This window comes from Mus caroli, unplaced genomic scaffold (assembly GCF_978045245.1).
Source record: "Mus caroli unplaced genomic scaffold, Mus_caroli_1 scaffold_15, whole genome shotgun sequence".
NCBI lineage: Eukaryota > Metazoa > Chordata > Mammalia > Rodentia > Muridae > Mus > Mus caroli.
The window spans coordinates 67499037-67513611 of record NW_028227270.1 but is presented as its reverse complement, the minus strand read 5'-3'; the positions used below and the strand labels follow the sequence as shown (position 1 = coordinate 67513611).

At 48.2% G+C, this 14575-nt stretch overlaps 1 protein-coding gene across 1 annotated transcript; it reads left to right on the top strand.

Moving 5' to 3' along the window:
* Window positions 1-427: 427 nt before the first annotated feature.
* LOC110307552 (transmembrane protein 229B-like) lies at window positions 428-1075 on the top strand. Its single transcript, XM_029468168.2, has one exon. The coding sequence runs from the start codon at window positions 572-574 to the stop codon at window positions 1073-1075; it is 504 nt and encodes a 167-aa protein (XP_029324028.1). The 5' UTR covers window positions 428-571.
* The last annotated feature ends 13500 nt before the right edge of the window (window positions 1076-14575 follow it).

The following is a 14575-nucleotide window of genomic DNA, read 5'->3' as shown; positions in this document are numbered from 1 at the left end:
ATGAAGATGAACTTTCATAAGTTAATGCTGTTTAGATGAATTAATGACTTTATGGAATTCCCAGTTTGATTCAAATAATTTTAGGCAGAAAGGTTAAGGGAATGGTTTTAGTTGTTTTTTTTTTTTTCCAGAAAGGTGAACGTAGTTAGAATCAAACATACAGGCTTTTTGCCTGCTTGCCCTCACTCTCACTGGCACGTTCATCTATCCTGCTGCTAAGTCATTCTTTACTGCATTAGAGCCTACTTCTACTGGATCCTGATGTACACTGAAGACCAGGCAAGACATCCAGCCTTGTGGACTGAACAGCTATTGGATCCTTGGACCTTCTGTTAGGAGATAGCCATCTGTGGACTAGCTGGACCACAGCCTAGACACATGAAAGCCATCCTTCAGCCAGTCAAGAATTAACTGAGCACTGGTGTGAATGCTTGTCTACATTTCTGAGAATGGCGTCAAGGTCCAGTCTGATACCAAGACGAGGTTAAATTGGGACACAGCTGAACAGTGATCCTGATGTCTGTTCCCAGCCACGCAGTCAAGACTGTGATAAGAGGCCCCAGTTGTTACCATGGCTTCTGCCGAGCCCCTGACAGCGCTGTCCCGTTGGTACCTATATGCTATCCACGGCTACTTCTGCGAGGTGATGTTTACAGCGGCCTGGGAATTTGTGGTGAATTTTAACTGGAAGTTCCCGGGAGTCACGACTGTGTGGGCCCTCTTCATCTATGGCACCTCCATCCTGATCGTGGAGCACATGTACCTGCGTCTGCGTGGCTGCTGTCCTCTTCTGGTGCGCTGTGTCATCTACACACTCTGGACCTACCTGTGGGAATTCACCACCGGCTTTGTCCTACGCCAGTTCAACACCTGTCCCTGGGACTACTCCCAGTTCGACTTTGATTTCATGGACCTCATTACCCTGGAGTATGCTGTGCCCTGGTTCTGCGGGGCCCTCATCATGGAGCAGTTTATCATCCACAACACCCTCCGCCTGCGCTTTGACAAGGACGCAGAGCCTGGGGAAGCTGCCAGCCCACCAGCCCTGGCCAATGGCCACGTCAAGACCGACTGAGTCAGAAGATTAATGTGAGGACCTGAAGTCTCTCGTAGGATCCCATGAACAGAGAAAGAGAGAGACCAAGCTGATGCGGTTACCCCTTGGTTCAGCACAAGCCCTGCCCCCAACTGGGTCTTAGCTCAGTAGGGCAAACACAACCACATATGGTGGGCAGTGGGATGGTGTTGGGGAGTTGGGCAACAGAAGGACTTTGAGACTCATCCATGGCTCTCAACACATCCTGGGGACTGGGAGCTGGGTGGTGAACAATTGGACATTGATGGATGACTTTGGAAGCAGCAGACCCGTCCTAGCTAAGGGACATGAACTCTGGGGCCACGGGTGAGAGGCAAGGTCTGAAAAGGCCTTGGCTGCTGTTGGGGGCCACCACCCCACCTGCCCCCTGGCTTCAGCTGGGCTTTGGCTGGTTCCATTAGGCAATATTCAGGTGCTTGCTTACAACCAATACCTCACCAGGGGCCTCTGAGCTGCAGCCTGAGAGAGACCAAGTAGCCAACTGGGCTGCTTGGTGGCACTGGTGGTGTGCAAAGGCTGGGAAGACTTCCTTTGGCTCCTCTCTGACCCACGTCTCGCCAGCGAAAACGCACGCAGGCCACTCGGATCCTTCTGCAGTAAAGCTTTAATACATCTCGAGAGATAGATGATCAGCTTCAGGAGAGGAGACCTAGAGAGCAGAAAACCCTTCCCTTTTATAGGCTTCGAAAAAAACGGTTGGAAACGTGCACCACCCAGATTGGCTGCTCACTATCAGTCAGTTAACGCCACGAGAGAGGCAGGGCTCAGGTAATGGTAATACCTGAGATAATACCCTGACGCCTGCTCACACTTACGAGCAATGGATGTCAGCGCCATCTTGTAACAGCGACTGTGAGGGCGGCTCCTCACACCTCTCCTTCTCCCTCTCCCAGGGCCCCATGCTGCTCCCTTGGCCTTCTGGGGGCCCCTGTGGTGCTGGATTCCTACCAACCTTGGGCTTTTGGAGGTTTCAATCCCCATGTGTTCGGTGGAGTTTCCCCTTTCTCTTATATTCAAGATATTTACCATTAGCAGGCAGCCCTTTCCTCTGTGTCAGTCACCATACCTCCCCTGCTCCCAGCTCCCTATAGAACACAGCAGTGGCCAGAGGCACAGCTCTGAAGTGGACCCCACCTGCCTTGCTGCAGCCTTCCCTCCACCTTCGTCTGATGACTGGGGGGTGCCCTGTCTCCCTGGCCCAGGGATAGTAGTCTGGTGCCCCTTGCCTGAAGAGGTCCTACTGAAAACGCATAGCATCCCTATAATGTACAGCGAGGCCCAGAGGTGTACAGTGGATCCACAGTGGGGAAAAAAGGCAGAGTTTTAGGTCCCATTTGCCCATATGGTTTATTATTTCAGCCAGTTAACCAGTATGGCTTCCTGTGAGCTAGAGGAGACCCATAGAGAACAAGGCAGATACAGAAGACCATGGAAGGCTCTTTAGAGGCCCTTTCCTGGAAAAAGGACAAATCTCACCATAGCCTCAGCTCAGCAGTCAACCCTCAGGGCTGCTCTTCCTGCAACTCCCCCTGGCCAGCTGATCCCATAAGCTTGTTTCTCAAGCAGTGTTAACCCTGTCACACTCATGGGCCTTGTCAGCTTGGTTATTGTAACTTTATCCCATGATGGGTCCATTGCTGGCAGTGGACAGGTGAAATCTAGGCCCCTTCTGATTTTGTCCCCCACTCCTTGAGAAGACGGGACCATCAAAGAGAGTAGCATCCCATGAGGCCACCCTGGGACCTTCAAAGGTTGAAATCAGCCCTTATTTCCTATAGATCATTTTCTTAAATGACCACACCACCTGTGTATAGTCTCTGGATCATGCAGACAGCACCAAGCCAGGGCCAGCAGCAGGGCTGTCCTTGGCTGGGGGAAAGACTTGGGGACATAACCTTCTGTGGCATCTTTTCCCAGAGTGTTCTCTGCCTAGGGTAGAATGCAAAGTGTTTCCCTGGGTAGGCTTCTCAAATCATCAAACACCATTCTGTTGCGGGGGAGTACTTGTTATAGCCCTAATTCCAGGGCTTTGGGTGTTACAGGGATTCAGGTTTCCAATGGGAGTGGTTGCTTTCCATCTACAGGTGGAGAAGATTCCTTATTTTCTCCATTTCCATATTATCTTAATTATCTGAATCCTAACACCTCTCCAGGCCACCTCACACCTGTCTTCACAACTGACGTATCCCAGCATTAAGGCTCCAATTCTCAACCAGAAAAGGCCATTGGGTGGCCCCTAGGTCTCAGCGCTCCAGATGTTGTCTTGTCGGTATTCCCTAGTACCATTTTTTTCTTAAAGCTCTATTAATCCCATGTCAGGAGGGGTTCCCAGAGCAGATCATAGGCACAGAACCCCCAGCCAAGGGAAGCTACACCTTAAGGCCTGATCAGGGTCAGACCTTCAGGGTCAGATCTAACGGAGTGTAGATTTCAGCTCTTGCTTATTGGCTCCCTTCAGGGCTCCAACCCCTTAGTGCTTAGGGGCTCAAAGGTTGGGGGTAATTAAGCCCTTCTGAGCAGTAGGGAGTCTGCTAGTTGTTTATGGAGCTGCCCTCTGCTGTTCTGAGCCCAAGGTAGGCGTTTCAGATAGTAAGTATGCTGTCCTGCATGGTTGAGTTGCTTTGGATGTCTGCTAGGCTTCCAGTACCCTGTCCCCTCCTCATGCTGGAGAGTCACAATGGCCTGTGCTTATTCACAGCAATAATATATAGGGAGCGTCTGTGAGTCCCCTTTGTCCTGATCCATCACTCTTCATGGATCTCCCAGGAGACAGCTGAGTGGGTCAGTTATGTGGAAATCTATTTATGAAGCTCTGGGCTGTGCAAAGTATTGTCGTAGGAGGCAGGTGAGCGGCCCAGCCCTGAACTATGAGGAAGGCCATGGGAGTGCCTTCCACCCTGAAGCCACCCTTACTTGAAGGAGCTGTAGGCCCCAGTTTTGTAACAGGGTCTATGAAGTGATTAGGACTGTCTTCCAATTGGACAGCTCTTGAGAAAGGTACATGACCAGTTTGTAAGCTCATTGCGTGCTATGTCTCTGTTAGTCTGTCTCTCCCTTTTCATAACTGTGCACATAAAATATACTGGTGTTTGTGTTCCTGGAAAAAAAATCAAACATGCAATGTGTCCCTGACTCATAGAGTAGTAAGCCAAGGCTGCATGATATGGAATACGGTGATCTTTCATAAATTGTACTAAGAAGAGAAACAGGCTTGGGACAAGTCTGTGATCAAGGAAAACGTTCATTCTAGGTCAGGGCCAAGGATGAGGCCACAGGAGTGCGCTATGATAAAGCCAGGCCCTGTGAAACTGTTGCGTTGAACTTATAATGAGCTTATAAAATGAAACACTGCTTTGAACTTACTATGGGCATTTATCTATGAGGTGATTTATAAAGATATTTTGCGCCGGGCATGGTGGCACATGCCTTTAATCCCAGCACTCAGGAGGCAGAGGCAGGCGGATTTCTGAGTTCGAGGCCAGCCTGGTCTACAAAGTGAGTTCCAGGACAGCCAGGGCTATACAGAGGAATCCCGTCTCGAAAAACCAAAAAAAAAAAAAAAAAAAAAAAAAAAAAAAAAAAAAAAGATATTTTGCATAAGAATGTATAGTCTAAGAGAAGAAATAAAGTGTGGCTGTTGGGGCTCTGCTCCATCCACCAATGTGTATATGTCTGTCTGTCTGTTTGTCTATATGTATGTACTTACATGCATATGTAGATATATGTATCTCTATCTAAGTATGCATATGCACTTGTGAAATTGATGAAATAGGTGGCTGGGCTGAGAGAGAGAGAGAGAGAGATTCCAAGCCTCTTGCCTGGCCAGTGAGGGGCCCTTGAGCTGAAGAGAAAAGAGTCCAATAACTAAGCTCTTTTTTTTTTTTTTAATCTCCTTCTTCTATCAGCAACAGCTAAATTGCCAGAAGCCAGCAGCTTTTGGGCCCAATCCCTGACTCCATAACCCTTTCACTACCTTCCTTGGGGAACTGGATGCTGGATTCGCCCTTGGCACTCTGGGGTGCTGGGGCTCTGACCTCAGGTCCTCACGTGTGTGCATCAAGTGTTTTACAGATTGGCTCATCTCCTTCCCCCTCCTTCCCACTCTTCTACATTGCTCCTTCTGACTTCAAGCCACTACTAAACCCAGGTCCCTCTCAGTCTACAGATGTCTCTGACTTCCCCCTTCTGCAGCCCCTCTCTGCTTCCAGTGAGCTGTGATTACGGTGGGCTCACAAGGGTAATCCAGGCTATCTGGCATCTTCATGTCAACTGATCAGTGACCCCCCACTTCATCTAGTAAGTTTATTTGACCATAGGATACAACTGATTTAACATCAGCAAATGTTTACAGGTTCTTAAATCCTGCCCACTACAGTCTACCCTCTGCTCCTCCTATGGTCCACGATTCTCTCAGATGCAAAGCACATCCACTCTGTCACGCTACTGTCATGACCTCACAGGTCGGGAAGAAGGCTCAGCAGTTAAAGTGCTTGCAAATGAGGACAAGAGTTTGGAAAGTTTAGGACTTTCCAAAAAAGAAAAGAAAAGATAAAGACTTCGTGGTAGAACACCTGTCCGGCATGCATAGGTCCCAGGGCTTGAACCCCAGCTTTTGAGACCGGTTCTTTGACTCAGCGCAATCCTTTAGAGATTCTCCCAGGTTGTTATAGGGGTCAATCATTTGCTATTTTCCATTTCCAAGTAGCATTCCAGAGCTTGACTATGTCACCTCCTTTTAGCCATTTAACTATTTATTTTTCTAAGGAACCACCCCATTTCCTCCGTACAGCAGTGGAGAGCTGTACCAGAGCTGGCAGCCAATCCCTGCTGCCCCAGTGGTGCTAAATATCATTGCTGTTCACGGCTTTAGCGATTCAGAAAGATTGTAGTTATGTTTCACAGTGTCTGGATTACATCCCTTCAATAGCTTAACTTATACTTATTATGGTTTAATTTATATTTTTTTCAATACCCACGGCCGACTTTCTTTCCATCCGTTTGTTAGCCATGTGCTTTGTTTGATGAAGAATTAGATCTTGCTTTCTATTCATGACTTCATTGACTTGTTCTTATTTTGGTTCGTTATCTTTTTTCATGTTTTTGCTGACTTATTCTTTCATTTAGGCAAATGTGGATGTGCCTGCATGAGTTCGTGTACCCTATATGTTCTGTTGCCCTCAAAGGCCAGGAGAGGGCATCAGATCCCCTAGAACTAGAGGAATGTGTGGTTGGAGGTGCTGGGAATCAAACTTGGAACCTGTGCAAGAGCAGCCAGGGCTCTTAATTGCTTAGTCATCCCTCCTAACTGCTCAGTCATCCCTCCTAACTGCTCAGTCATCCCTCCTAACTGCTCAGTCATCCCTCCTAACTGCTCAGTCATCCCTCCTAATTGCTTAGTCATCCCTCCTAACTGCTCAGTCATCCCTCCGAATTGCTTAGTCATCCCTCCTAACTGCTCAGTCATCCCTCCTAATTGCTTAGTCATCTCTCCTAATTGCTTAGTCATCCCTCCTAATGGCTTAGTCATCCTTCCTAATGGCTTAGTCATCCCCCTTAATTGCTTAGTCATCCATCCAGCCTACTTCTTTCTTTACCACCTTTGCTTTAAGACTAGATCATGCCTGGCCTTTTCATGGATGGTAAGTATCTGAACTCAGGTCCTTGTAACTGAGGTACCTCCACTGCCACTATTTGCCCCATTTTAAGTGAGCTGTGCCTGGTGTTGTTGCTGTGATAGGAACTCATTATATCCCTTTGACATTTATGTGTCTCATCCGTATGACTAGCAAATACTGCCTCTCCTCCTGTGGGCTGTCTTTTCCCTCAATTGAATGTGTGTGTCATTTGATGTGCCTGCCCTATATGAAGAAAATGTTATGTAGTACAGTTCATCTCCTTTTTTGTCTATGCTTTTGATATTTTGTGCAAGGAACTCGTACAAATTCAATGCATGCCATAAAATGTTTCCCCTGTGCCTTCTTCTAAGAATATAAAACCTTTAGGCATTAGAGTTGGAGCGTAGCTCAGCAGTTAGAAGAGCTCACCCTGCTCTTACAGAGCACCCAAGGTCACTTCCTAGCACCCACATCAGGCAGCTGACAACCACCTGCTAAATCCATCTGCAGGGGGTCAGATGCCCTCTTCTGGCCTCTGTGGGCACCTGCACCCACATGGTACACATAAAGTCAGTTGTTAGAAAAACTGTTTTCCCTTCTGTGTGGTTTTGATACCATTAGTACACAGGTGCTCCCGCTGGCCTGCTCTCAGGGACCTAGCAGCAGCTTGTGGAATTACCTGCCATTACCAGCATGCTAGGTGCTGCACCTGAAAGGGCCCCCAGCTACCAGATCAATCTCCCAATCTCCCAATCTCCCAATCTCCCAATCTCCTAATCTCTCTCTCTCTCTCTCTCTCTCTCTCTCTCTCTCTCTCTCTCTCTCTCTCTCTGTGTGTGTGTGTGTGTGTGTCTTGCCTTCCCACTCCTTTCCCTCTGTCCCCCCTTCTTGTGTCTCTCTGTCTCCCTGTCTGCCTGTCTCTATCTCTCCATTATGTTCCCCACTCCAAGATGGCCTTGAAGTCTTCCCTCCCCCAATAAACCACTGACACTGGATCTGTTGCATGGTATAATTTCTCAAGGGCACACTTCGGCATGCAGCCACTGAAGGTCCCCCTCACCACATTTTATCCTATCAGATACCATTGTCAAAGGCCATCTGACCACATGCATTATGTTTATATTGAAGCTTCCTAGTTTGATCCATGATCAATATTTTTTTTCTTTATTGAATACCACACAGTTCCAATTACTATAACTTTGCATTGAGTTTTAAAATCACGAAGCATGCTATTGTGCATTTAAAAAATGTACATGATTTAAAATCAAGAGTCTCCGACTTTGTTCTTTATGGGTTAAGTATTCAGGATCCTAGAACAAAACAATCCCGGGTTTCGTGGTGCGAATCTGTAATCCTAACAAACAAAGATTACAGCTGAAGTAGGAGAACTCTAACTTTGAAGCTAGCCTGGGCTACATAGTGAGTTCCAACCTACCTTGAGCTATGTGGTGAGAAAACAATGCCTCAAAAAAAATCATTTTGAGTTGTGGCTTTAATAATATTTCTATTGTATTTATTTATGGGTGACAAGTGTACCACTGCCCCCATGCGACAGAGAACAACTTACCCGAGTCCATTCTCTTTCTACCGTGTGGGTTCTTGGGATCTAACTGAGACAGCCAAGTATAAGACAAATGCCTACAACTGCCAGGCTCTCACTGTCCCTCATTTTTAGTTACTTTATATGAAGTATGAAGTTTGTGAGGTGGGTTCTGAGCTCCCCCTCATGCTGATTTGCCCTTCAGGGGTTCTGTCACTTTGTGTTGAAGTTCCCAGCAGACATTGTGAACATGCCTATTTCTTAATTCTTCAATTCAGCCCGCAAGTGTGTCTGTGATATATGTACCTGTAATTGTGGGTATATATGTGTGTGCATGTGGGTGCAGGCAGGCATGTTTGTAGGGGCTAGAGGTTGATGTAGTGTATCTTGTCTTGAAAGCTCTCTACCTTTATTTTCTGGAAAATAATTACTCATTTATTTGGGCATTGGGCATACTGTTATGAAATATAATGCAGTGGGGGTGGTGCCCATGACAAGGAGGAGAGAAAGGGGGCATCGAGAACAGAAAGGGAGAGGGGGAGGGAGAAGAAGGGAGAGGGAGGGGGAGGGGGCAGGGGAGGGGGAGAGGAAGAGCTGAGGTTGCTGCAGGAAGCCCTTTTATAGCCCACACCTAGCACACCTGGAGGGGTTGGCCAGTGATGATGTCAGGTGTGAACTATTGTTAGGTCCCTGAGTAGACACTAGTGGAATCACCTGTAAGCTAACACTAAGAACCACCAAAAGTCTTTTGCCCACACTCCAGGACCAGGTTTCTTGGAGCTCCCCAATCCCTACCTTCAATGACTCAGTGTGACATCCTGTCATCACTAATGGCTAACAGGTCACATCACCACTGCTGTTGTATCTTCCCTGTGTGCATTTTCTATACCCCCTTTAAAGCCTGCCATTTCATCCTGGCCTGTCCCTGTCTGCATCCCTGCTCAAAGGCAGCCATTTTGTGCCCCCCCCCCATGCCCAATAAATCTCTTGTGTGAGGCTTATTGTGTGATGTGATTTTTATGGTATTCTTTGGCCCTGATTGCTCTTTCACAGCGAAACGCCTTCAGAGGGCATGTGCACACATGCCAGGGCTTGTGTGCGCAGGTCAGAGGACAACTTGCAGGAGTCAGTTTTCACTTTTCACCATGTCCATTCTGGGGATTGAACTCAGGTCGTCAGGCTTGGCAGCAAGCTCCTAACCCATGAGCCATCTTGTTGGCCCCAGCAAGACACACAGAGAACGACCCTATGGAGAGCAGCGGAAGTACTTGGAACCCAATGCATGCCCCCATCTCTTCTTGAAGGACTTCTCCCCTAATTTGAGATTGATCAGTTTGAACAAATACAGGGAGTCTGCTGGGCTTTGGAATAAACATGTCCTGATAATGCTCTGAATTCACTGGACTGCTCCACAGGCAGAGGTGGCTCCTACTGGCAGGAGAAAAAGTTGTCCAGGCCTTTGTCTCAAGTAAGAAGAGTCAGAAAGAAGCCAACCATCTTGGAAGTTCACCATCTTTACTTAGTCATGGTCCCTCTCTCTATGTGTCTGTCTATCCAGGAATCTGTCTCCTGATTCCTCAAACCTGAATGTACTAGCTAATTTTGTGTGTCAACTTGACACATGCTGGAGTTATCTCAGAGAAAGGAGCCTCCCTTGAGGAGATGCCTCCGTGAGATCCAGCTCTAAGGCATTTTCTCAATTAGTGATTAAGGGTGGGAGGCACCACCATTGTGGGTGGTGCCATCCCTGGTCTGGTAGTCTTGGGTTCTATAAGAAAGCAAGCCAGGGGAAGCAAGCCAGTAAGTAACATCCCTCCATAGCCTCTGCATCAGCTCCTGCTCCCTGACCTGCTTGAGTTCCAGTCCTGACTTCCTTTGGTGATGAACATCAATGTAGAAGTGTAAGCTGAATAAACCCTTTCCTCCCCAACTTGCTTCTTGATCATGATGTTTGTGCAGGAATACAAACCCTGACTACGGCACTGAAGTTCTTCAATTCAGCTAGACTGGTTGACCAATGTGCTCTAGGGACCCTCCTGTTTCCATCTCCCTGACACTGAGATTATGGTCACATGCTGTTGTACCTGGGTTCTTAGGGAATGGGCCCGGGGGTCAGAATTCAGGTCCTCATTGATAGGTTATTTCTCTGTCAGTGAAATGAGCCAATTCAAGGCAGAGTAGAATATATTAAAGGCAGGTTTATTGGGAAGATGGTCTCTGGCAAGTTCACTGGCCCCAAGGACTGAGGTCAGGGGAGTCACCATTGGGGCTAGGAGGTGGGGGGAGAAGAGAAAGAAACAAAGGGCATGAACACTCATGCAGAAAGAAAAGAGAAGAAAAAGAGAGCAGCAGATCAAAATGTCTGGATTATATAGGGAAGAGCCTTTGGGGGAAGGGCAGCTCAGCCCCAGGGCTGGAAAGTTCAAGATTGAGGGCCGGGTGTGGCAGGTAGGGACTGAAGGATGCTGGGAGAACATGGAGGCCAGGTCTGCTTTGATATGTAAAACATGCACCTCAATGCCTTGTCCCTGGGTCCAAAAGCAAACACGGTGCCCGCCTGCATGCCCGCCTGCATGCCTGCCTGCATGCCCGCCTGCATGCCCGCCTGCGTGCTGGTACTATAGACTGAGCAGTCTCCTCAGCCCTCTGTTATCATTGCCTCAAGCGTCATGTCTACACGGTCTGTTGCATGTGGAATCATTTTGTCTTTGATGGATTGACTTCATGCTGTGCCGTTTCGCTTTTCTCCTTTGGTCTTTGTGCTGGAGTCTGCATGACTGGATCTTCTTCCAGCCTCTTGGGTCCTGGTTTTTCATGGTGGTTCTCCCATCATCTCGCTCCCTTCCTTTACTTTCAACTGATGCTTTCCCGAGGTTCATCAACTCTACCCTTGGTCTCACATCTGCCCTCGCTGTCAGTGTCTTGTGAACAGCTTTGCTGTGGCTCTGCAGTGGAATGCTGAACATCTCCCCCAACCCCCACCCCCAAAGAGGCTGCCTGGAGTTTTCAGGAAATTCTTTGGCTACCACTGCTGATTAGCCCCATTTATAATCCAGCTCAGAAAGGCAATAATATAGCCTCTCCATCTGCTCTGTATTTGCAACGCAAGGGAAATGTCAGGGTGTCAGATTCCTGGCTGCCCTCCAACCCCCGTCCTCCAGCCCCCACACCCTGGCCCCCGCTGAGGAGGCGTCCAGCAGCCCCATCTAAACGAAACTCACCTTGTCCTCTTTGGTTTTCCAATGAACAGCACCCCTGATGTATGAACACTTGCCCACCAGCCTCTCCCAACAACCCACTTCATACCAGCAGCCAGTGGGCTCCACAGTCCTGGAGGCCACCCCAGCCTCCCTAATCACTATAGGCCAGGCGTGCAGTGCAGGTCAGAGGGTAAACTCAGATGTCTGTGCTCGCTGTCCACTTAGTTCGTTGCTAGTTGTTCCTCAGCCTCTGGGGATTCTGTCTCCGACTCTCATTTTACTGGGTGAAAGCTGGGATTACAGTCATTTACTGCCACATCTGGCATTGCTAGTGCTCTAGGGATGCAACCTGAGTTCCCCATGCCTGCACAGCAAGCACTTTGCCCAATAGGCCTTCGGAGGTTTTTTTGTCGTAAAAGAGTATTTTGGCAACCAGATATGCAAAATTCACACCCTACAACAGACCTCCACACAAGTGATTTATTGGGGGGGGGACGACACAAAATGGGACAGAGACAGAGAGAGGCAGACCAGGTGGGGATGGTGGGGGGAGGGGATGTGGAGCATGCTCGTAGGGAGAAATGAGCCAACTCAAGGCAGATTAGAATATGGTAAAGGCAGGTTTGTTGGGAAGATGTTGTCAGGTGAGTTCACAATGACTGAGCCCAGGGAAGTCACCATGAGGAGGGCAGGAGGGGGAAGAGAAAGAGAGAAAGGGCTTGTGTGCAGAAAAAGGAGAGAGAGGGGGTGGGAGGGAGAGAGAGAAGAAAGGAGAGAGGAAGAAGAAAAGAGAGGAAGAGAGAGTGAAGAGAAGAGAGAAGAAGATATGGAGGGAGGGAGAGAGAGAGAGAGAGGCACACATAATGTCTGAACTATATAAGGAAGAGCCTCTAGGGAAAGGGCAGCTCAGCCCCAGAGCTGAAAAGTTCAGGGTTCGAGACAGGGTCTGCCAGATAGGGACTGAGGGATGCTGGGAGAACTTGAAGGCCAGGTCTGCACCTTAGTCCCTTGTCCCCGGGTCCAAAACCAAACAGAAAACGTGGCAAAAGCGGTGATGTGTCTCCTTGGTCTTTAGTGATGACGGTGGAGGACTGAGGGGGTGTTGGCCCCGAGTCACTGAAGGAGGGTGGCGGATGAGAGGGCTCCTGGTTCTGAAGTGTGAGTGGTTTTTAGTTGACTAACAGTTGACCTCCCTGTTCCTAGGACGAACACCTTAGGTTCCAGACTGTGCCTCAGCTATTGAGAAGCTGGGATCGGGGAACATTACACAGGGCAAGCTTTCACTCAACATTCTCATCTTGCTAACATGCCTCCTAGAGGCTTCCCATCCACCAGGGGACCAGGCCCAGCTTCCGACTGTAAGTGATGTGTGTTGGCTCAGGACCTCCAAAGCCAAATTCTCAGCACAAAGAAGACTAATTTGCTCCAGAGGGACAGAGAGCAGGAAATAAGAATCAAAGATGAGAGATAGAGATTTGGGGGGGGAGAAGAGACCAAGAAGGGGGCAAATGGGTATTTGTCCTAGAGTAGACAAAGGACTGCCTCTGGATAGAGAGGAGACAGACCCGGTCCATAGGTAAATAGCAGTTTATAAAGGTAAAGGGAGAACTCTGAGTTAGGACAAGGTGTTTAACTTCAATTGGATATGCTAATTAGGTGAGCCAAAGGGGGCTTTTGATTGCTGGAAATCAATACTCTGATGGACTCACCTATCTCTTTAGCATGGCTTATGGTAGGCCCACCTCCTTAGGGGGCAGTCCCTGACACTGGGATGTTGGATCTCTATGGTGGCCAGAGATCTTGTTCTCTTGACCGTGAGGAGCAACTTCATTTCAAGCAGCGGTCATGTACAGATGTGTGATTCCTATCTAATGCCATGCACATGAATTGGTTGAGCCCCAGGAGAACAGTTGCACAGCGGTTTTGTTAGAGAACAGCACAGTGGTTTTGTTAGTGTTCACATGTGCACTTACAAACACCAGCAAGCATTCCTGGGCCTGCACCCCAGGGAGGTAGACGTTCATCTCCCCACTAACGCCTCCGTTAGAATGTTCAGAACGGTTTCATCTGTAATAGCTGAGGTCTAGAAGCAGCTCACTAGACAGATGGTTAAAAAAAAAAGCAAGGTACATCATACCACAGAACACGGCTCTGCAGAGAGAAATGAACTACGGATGGCTCTCAAGAGTGTATGTGAGGGAAGAGGGCCAACGTCCAAAAAAAAAAAAAAAAATCACAGACTGTACGGCTCCATTCATGGAATGTCTCAAAGTAATAAAATGAGAGCGAGAGAACAGGCAGGAGGTGTCGGGCTCTCACAGGACTAAACAGTGGGGCCGTCAGAGCTTGGTCCGGAGCCTCCGAAGCTTTGCTCTTTGGAAGCTGATCGTGTCGGACATTTAATTAAGGTGGTGAAAAAGAGATTGGTACGTCAAGGCTTGATGAAGGCAGCGTGTTCCTGAAACTTCCCATAAACCTATTTGTCTTTAAAAATGTGTGTGTGTGTGTGTGATATCCCTTGAGTTTTATGAAAATTGAATTTCATCTGTTGCAAAATGATGATAAATAACTGATTTAGGCTTCTTTTAGTGTTCTGCTAAAAGAACCCGAAGCTTAAGTTCACGTGTGGGGACAGTGACCCAGATTTCCCCGTTTATCCAAATGACAGGTGTTCACTCAGTGAGATATTAACATCAGACCTCACACCAGGTCTGCACAACAGTGGGAAGTGCAGACAGCAGAGACCTGCATTGCCCAGCTCCAAGAGATTTGCTGAGCTGAAATCTACCTTCATGGAAGGGTCAGCACCATCATGCTGGGCTGATATTTGGGTGATGGTGGAGTTCTGTCAGTTGCAGGGAACCTGGTCTCCAGTCATCTTGTGTTGTTGTCTCCTGTGTTTTCTTATCCTGCCCAGGCAAGATATCGAGGTCAGCTCCTCCTTCAGTCCTACCCAGGCATCAGCACCTCAGATGAGACCTGTGTCTCTACCTGTCTCAGCTCTGTTGGTGACACACATGGGCATTGTGCGCCTTGGCCTCATCTTTCTCAGCAACGGCTGCCTGTTGTGGTTTTATTTTAATATCTTTATTTATGCTGTATGTGTGCCCACATGCGTGCATTT

Excerpts from the sequence above, each read along its gene's own strand:
- LOC110307552 (XM_029468168.2), top strand. The coding sequence starts at position 572 with ATGGCTTCTGCCGAGCCCCTGACAGCGCTGTCCCGTTGGTACCTATAT.